Genomic DNA, 7537 nt, shown 5'->3' with positions numbered 1-7537 from the left:
CGCTCTACCGTGGGCTCCTCGCACCGGATCCGCATCCGTCAGCTGGTGCATCATCCCGTGCAATTTAAAAATTCGCGTGCAAATCATGGACCTTGTCTTGGGTGCGGAATGGACGGGAGGGATAGCAGAATGTGGCGACTCGCGATTGGGCAGGTGTCGCCATCAGACGTCGCTCACGCATCCGTATCGCGCCACGTCGCGCGAGACCATAATTTGGGCAGATGCGTCTCCCTATTCTCTCGCCCTTTTATATGGACGCAGTACGCTAACCGCTGCGTTACGACACCTGGCCATTCTCCACGCGGCGGATCACACAATTCACAAGCTACGGAGCGGCGAGCGACGGGCGGAGTTACACCCTCTTTCGCTGCTGTATACAAAAACAAAACAGGTCTCTCTCGTCTCCTCGCTTTTTATCTCCCTTTCTGACGCAGTTCTTGGGAGTTTATAAAAACTTTTGAATTTGTATTGCTATATTTGGCAAGTGCGATTTGCTAAGGTCCTTTTTAAGATGCTAAATCTGGAAAAATTAAGGGCAGCGAGTGTCGTCGCGGCTGGCTGTGGGATGATTTGGGGGTTTGGTTGATTTGTCGAGGTTTTTGTCCATGAAATCTAATTTTTTTTGTGATGTTGTTGTTGTTGGTGTGATTAGAATTGTGGGAGATTGTAGGAGCTGAGGAGGGATGGATTTTAAGGGCATGGGAGGAACCGGTGGGGAGGCGCTGCCGTCGTCGTCGACGACGCCTCTGACGCGGCAGGGCTCGATCTACTCGTTGACGTTCGGCGAGTTTCAGAGCACGCTCGGGGGGATCGGGAAGGACTTCGGTTCGATGAACATGGACGAGCTGCTTAAGAACATTTGGACGGCGGAGGAGAGCTACGCCGTGGCTTCGGCACTCGGTGATTCATGTGGCGGAGCTGGGACCGGACTCCAGCGGCAGGGATCGCTGACCTTGCCCCGAACGCTTAGTCAGAGGACTGTAGACGAGGTCTGGCGGGATCTCGTCGGACCTTCCTCGTCGTCCGGCCAGGGGGCATGGTTAGGCGGAGTGGACGTCGCGCTGGAACCCACGCTTTGGGAGATGACGCTTGAGGAGTTCTTGGTGCGTGCTGGGGTGGTGCGGGAGGAATTGGCTTCGTCGCAGGCGCCGCAGAGGCCGGCAGACAACAATACTAACAGTAGCAACTTAGTTTTTGGTGATCTGTCGGGTACCAGAGTGTCCTCTTCGCTTGCTCTGGAATTCAATCAAGGTCCTAGCCGAAGTGATGGGAAGATAATGGCTCCAATTCCTCAAGGTGCAGCTGCCAATTTGGGGATGAAGATCACTGCGGCTAGACCTTATGTGCCTACCATGCCATTGGGAAATGGCGTGGACTTAGGGAATCCGCAGGGAATAGCAAGTGGAGGACTTGTTGGTTTTGGCCAGGCTGGGTTGAACAACGGAATGATGGCGGGAGTGGTTGGCCTTGGCACCGCAGGAGTCATGAAGGCGTCAGGATCACCAGTGCATCCTCTTTCATCTGACGGAATTGGCAAAGGCAATGGGGATCTTTCATCTGTATCACCTGTTCCATATGTGCTCAGTGGTGGAGTTAGGGGGAGGAAGTCTAGTGGAGCCATCGAGAAGGTTATGGAAAGGAGGCAGAGGAGGATGATCAAGAACAGGGAATCAGCTGCGAGATCACGTGCCCGAAAGCAGGTGACCTTACTCTTCTGTTTTGTAGGACTGTTGATTTTTTAAATCCAATGGCATTCATATTCAGTTAGAAGGGTATTGCCCTCTCAACTAATTTTTATTAATTAGTTTGAGAGAATTATGATAATATTGGAATACTAATGAACCATGACCACGAAATGATAGTTAAGATGTTGAACTACAATTTCGAGTATTAGGATTTGGAACTGAGTTTCCATCATGAATAACGACATTCAGCAAAACATTAAATGATTTGCATTGTAGTTATGACTTAAAAAACATTTAAGAGATATTATCTCGCTTGATCAATTATTTCATTTGGTGGACTTTAATTTCATTAGTAATATCATCGGGTTATGTATTCTAGTCAAACCATCAATTCCATTATCACCAGTTGTCAAGCCTTTTGAGACTGCATAAAATGTAAATTAAAGAGTAACAAAAAATATTTTGACCCTAAAACAAAATGCAAAATTTATGAGTAACTGAATTGTTGGAAAGCAAAGTCTTTAAGATATTGATAATTTCATCTTTAAGCTATGAACCATGTACACAACTTCTAGAGATCCTATGCTATAGTTTTCTCTGTTGTTACTGAATCACACTGTAGGAACATCAATATTTTTGAAAAAAAATGGGTGACATATACAAGATCACATACTTTGCAAAATAATATAGAGTAACAGGGATACAAAGTACAGTTAGTGACTTTATGTTAAGTAAATAAAATTAATTAAATAGCACTTCTGAAATGCATTTAGCTAAAGGTTTTGTGTTGTCATCATAATTTAGAAGTGTAAGATCAATTTGATAATCAACATAACAGAATAAGTAATATTATATTTGACTACTGGATGTGTTAATAGCCAATTGAACAAGATGATTTGAGGAGGAATGCAATGCATATTCTGAGTGTACTAAAGTATTTATTCAACATTCGTGCAATTTAAAATGAGCTAACTTTGAAGAACTTGTGCTTCATAGTTTTTCACACCTATGACTAAAATTGAATTGTCGTATACAATGTCTAAGCTGATATTACTTTTAAGCATAATCAAAAAAGTTATCCCATGTAGCCTCCCACTGTAAACTATAGTTCTATTCTGATGTACTTCTGTTATATTTCCATCTTAAATGGATAAAAAAAAATACATGTATGTACTCTTTCCAGTTGATCTTATGTACGTGTTGAGTAGTTTTATGTTGGATTTTCTTTTATATGTTGTAATTTTTTATTGTTAATTTTATATGTTTATAGGCTTATACTTTGGAATTGGAAGCTGAAGTAGTAAACCTCAAAGAACAAAACGAAGAATTGCTTAAAAAACAGGTGCACCTAATTGAACTGCATAAATTATAATAAATGTGCTTGGATTTCTCCTGTGTGTTGCGAGAATTATCTCTTATATTTCTCCTGTTCTTTACGTTCTATCCTTGTTTCTTATGCTTGGAACTTTAGAAACCCATTTGACTATATCTCAGTTATTGAGTTTACAATTTGGTGATCAAATTAAATATCTATTTGATATATTTTCCTCGAAGAATCCAGATATGAAATTTTAGTAAGGTGATGTCATTATTGCTTTTTCATTCTATTAAATGATAGAGAATTTTGTGGTGATAGTTGTGTAAATTGTCATATTGATCCTGATGCTTCCAATTGTAACATCATCATTTTTTTTTAACTCTTATCAGATGTGCTTATTTAGCATATAATTTAGCATTTCTATTGCATCACATCTTGTGAAGTTCTACTAGGGCTAACATGTAGGCACACTGTCATTTATCAGCCATATTATTGTCATTTGCATGTTTATGAATTAGTATGAAAATTCAAAACTTTGTTGTTAAATATGACCCTTATATCCTTTGTGACATTGTTGTTTTTTTCAGACTGAGATGATGGAGATGCAGAAGAATCAGGTAACTTTTCTCCTTCGATTTTTTTTTCTTGTCTCTCTTTAAAGGTCTTGTCGTGTCTATTCTTTGTGCAGAACTTTATGTTATGCCACCCCTCTGGGATGCTTAATTTATGGGTTTTTGATTTTTCCATTTTGGCACATTGTAGTAGTGAGACATTCTTTGCTACTTTACTAATTTTTGTCAGAGTTCTCATTTGGTATTTTTTTTAGTCTTTTCTGTTGGAATTATTTTTATTTTTTATTTTTTGCTTTGTTGATTATGAGCTGCCTATTTGTGATTTCTTGCACTGTAATCATTTGAGCCTTGCCCTTAAAATTAAAAGAAGAGCAGGAAAAAATATCATCTAACACTACTATAGTTGTACCGGTGATGTTAAGACTATATAATGATTGGGTATGCCACAAATGTAACCCTTCTATTTTATCCATCTATGCTTGCAACAAAAAGATTTAACAATAACCTCACACGGCTGCCGTCAAATGTTTGCTAAATTCTTGGTGAAGATTTTTGGGAAGAAGATTCAAAGTTTGCTTAGGTACATACTAAAGTTCCACTATTTGGAGATATGGAAATTGAGTCTACTACTGAAGCTTGATGAGTCTTCTCACTAGAATTGTTGACGATCTATGATAAACAGTGGTCCATTTTTTCCTTATAGGTCATTCTCCAAATTTGCTATCTAGAATGCTGCAATTGTTTCATGGATATGGTCTGCATAGGATGTCCTCAATCTGCAACATTATAGGTGAAACTTTGATTTTCCATCTGAAGTGGACATCCTTTGTAAGCTTGAACCTCACAATTTTCCACTATTCTGAAAAAATGTGAACCTTGCCTCTGGTCCATTACTCATTGTTTCTTGCAACTAGTTCAGAGTCCTTGTTCTTAGTTGATTTTATGACTAACTCCAACTTGCACTTAGGAAAGTGTTAATTTATTTAAGATTCAAATTTATTAATACCTTTTGGAAGACTTTTTTAAATACTTCTTTCTTCTCTACAACATGCAAGTTGGCACATTGCTTTCCTGATCAGATGAACCGGACAACTTTAGAAATTTTAATATGGTAATCCATTATCCATAATACCATGTTCAAAGCATAATAACGTGTTGGGGACGGGTTGGCGGAGGCACGGCGAGCGAATCGCCTTTTGGCTCCATGTTCAGAGCATAGTTTTTATGTTATCTGCATTAGAATACTTGCAAAAAACAGTCATAGAAACCTTCAATTTCTTAGGTTTCAAGTCATCCTGCATATCCCTTGTTAACACCTCTTATCTTTTCGGACTCACAATCACTCAATGCACTTGTCAATCTTGACTGTCAGATTCTGAGAATCACACTCGGTGTGTGATCGATATGCAATTTTGAAAATCACATTCCATCTTCCATTCTATCAACAAAGCTTAAATCTAGGTTTGGCCATCTGTTTTCACTATATGTATGCTTGGAGTTTGCTTATGTTGTATTATGAATTCTTTGTTAGAGTTATGCCGATTCTATGTTCCCACTTTAAATTATTTCCAAAGACAAATATACTTAATAAAGCTTATTTGCTCGTAGCAGATCCTGCAGATTATCAATCAGCAAAATAAACCAAAAAGGCTTTGCTTAAGGAGGACACAAACAGGTCCATGGTAGAGAAAAGCATGAAAAATGCTAGTGTTTTCTGTCATGTTTTCACTAGCCGGGTAATTTTGTATATTTGTACGAGTTGGATCACTTGATGTAGGCTACAGATAATTATCTTGTAGAAGTAGATGCTCAGCTGTTTCTGTTCTCCTGGTGATCTTGTATTCTCCATTTAGAGGGCTTTTTTCCTACTCACGTAGGATTGGTTATTTCCATGCTCATTATGGCCTTCCTTACATGCAAAGATCACGTTTTAAGGATCACATGCTAGAAACTGGCAGCTAAAGATGAGATGGGTTTTCCAGTTTTTATATACTTGTTGGATGCAAGTGTTAAAGTTTCTTGTTTATGCGGCCTAAGCATCTAGGAAAGATGCATATGATTGGATAAGATTAATAACGCTCGTCTTCTAGAATGCCGCCAGATCGAGTTTGCAGTTTGTCCACTCCCAGGAACTCAAACTTTTTCCCTTCTAGTGGTTTTTGGATACGTGACCATGTGGCTTTATGTGTTAGCATTTGACAAACAGCCATACTGTGCCAGTCATTGTTCTTAAAACCTTTATGCTTTTATCTAACTTGTATTTGCTTTGGCTTGTTACGTACTTTGTATTTGTACTCCACTGTTATGAATAAATTTCTACGGATCCTTGTGATTTCATGTTATCTTCCTCTTCTTGCCTGTTTCTCATTTCCAGTGAGTGTAAATGCTACCTAATTTCCGCTGGATAATTTTTGCGGCCGTGAATATATGCACTAGCCATTCTTATTTATGTACTAGTTTGTTTCCCCACCTATCTTTCTAAGAAAATATTGCTTAAATGTCAGTTCCATTCATATTCGGCTATGTTTGATTGTGTGTAATATAATCGAGTTTGTAATGTAATTAAATTTATAATGTAATCTTGATTACATTATTACGTTTGTTAATATAATGTATGTAATCTTTGATTATAAGAGTGACTATATTCTTTTGTTTGGTATCCATTATTTTTTATAAGGAATATAATTCGTATTATTATAAAATGATAAAAATATCCTACGACTTCTATCGACGGTCGCCGCACCTTTGTCGGAGTTTGCGGTCGTCGGCGATCGGCGGGAGCTTTCGACCGTCGTCGGTTGTCGACGACAGCGGCCGACGGCTGACTAGGGGTATATTCGACATTCAAATTTTAGTTAAACAGTGATCTCGTAATGTAATCGGATTACATAGTATTTGCTTTGTAATCCAGATTACAAAATTTCACTACCTTTTGTAATCGAGATTATATTACATTACAAGTTTAAAGTTAAACCAAACAAAATAATCAATCTTATAATGTAATCCTGATTATATTATAAGACAGATTACACCCTACCAAACAAAGTCTTCATGTAATTATGTAGGTAGGGTTTATTTGTAGTATGTGAAAGGATGGATGTAACGGGGTGTTTTTATGTGATGATAACGCTTACTCAGTTGGCCTCACGACCAACACAAAGGAAGTAAATCAGAGTAACTGTTGAAAGTGGGTGACGGGGCTGAATGTTTTCACCACAAGGTGCAGGAGTATTATTCATTGCCAGTCCTATGAATTGAACTCACGATTCACATAACCTGATGTTGGTATTACCCATCCACTTATCACAATGGATAAGGTTGTCCCCGGGGCATGGTGCTGCGGTAGGACATCCAGGTTGTCACCCAGGTATCCGCGGTTCGATTTCCAGCTACGACGTATTTGCAGGAATTTTTCTTCAAATGAGGAGCGCAATCAAAGGATGTTGGGCGTCTGGGTTAGCTGCCGCGTGTGCTTCCCAATTTATCCTGGTTGTCGGTGGAAAATTTCCATGAGATCGGGCCGGTCACCCTCGAGATAGTCAATGAGGCTAACTTAGATTATCATTTATTATATTTTTGAAGATTTGATAGAAGGGGGTAACTTATAGTACTAACGGCCTCTTAATTAGAAAGAATTTAGGTGGCGTTTGGTTTATGGGTTTGGGAATGAGAGAATGGATTCATTCCCAAACCTTGTGTTTGGTTAATGGTAATGGAATCAAGATTTTGGAATGAAACCCAAAAATTTGGGTATGGATGAAACCCACCCCCTCCCTTGGGTTTTGATGGAATAGGATTGTGAATTAAGTTTTAGATAAAAATACCCTTAGTATATTTGTTCAATTTTTTTTAATTTCACATACTCTCTCTCTCATCATATTTTCTCTCTCCTTATTTTATCATCACATTTTCTCTCTCAAGATACTTTCTCTCTCCTCATTCTCTCTTTATATTCTCTCCCA

At 38.7% G+C, this 7537-nt stretch overlaps 1 protein-coding gene across 2 annotated transcripts; it reads left to right on the top strand.

Moving 5' to 3' along the window:
- The first annotated feature begins 247 nt into the window (after positions 1–247).
- LOC122027380 (bZIP transcription factor 23-like) lies at positions 248–5917 on the top strand. 2 transcript variants are annotated; one of them, XM_042586331.1, is made up of 5 exons: positions 248–391; positions 653–1700; positions 2956–3027; positions 3591–3620; positions 5187–5917. In XM_042586331.1, the coding sequence occupies exons 2-5, from the start codon at positions 684–686 to the stop codon at positions 5259–5261; spliced, it is 1194 nt and encodes a 397-aa protein (XP_042442265.1). In that variant the 5' UTR covers positions 248–391; positions 653–683; the 3' UTR covers positions 5262–5917. The 2 variants fall into 2 exon arrangements, with proteins under 2 accessions (XP_042442265.1, XP_042442264.1); XM_042586330.1 differs by having other exon boundaries at positions 5184–5917.
- Positions 5918–7537: the final 1620 nt, after the last annotated feature.

Source organism: Zingiber officinale, chromosome 10A (assembly GCF_018446385.1).
Source record: "Zingiber officinale cultivar Zhangliang chromosome 10A, Zo_v1.1, whole genome shotgun sequence".
NCBI classification, from domain to species: Eukaryota; Viridiplantae; Streptophyta; class Magnoliopsida; order Zingiberales; family Zingiberaceae; genus Zingiber; species Zingiber officinale.
Note: the sequence above shows the minus strand (reverse complement) of the source record. Positions and strands in the feature narration are given on the sequence as shown.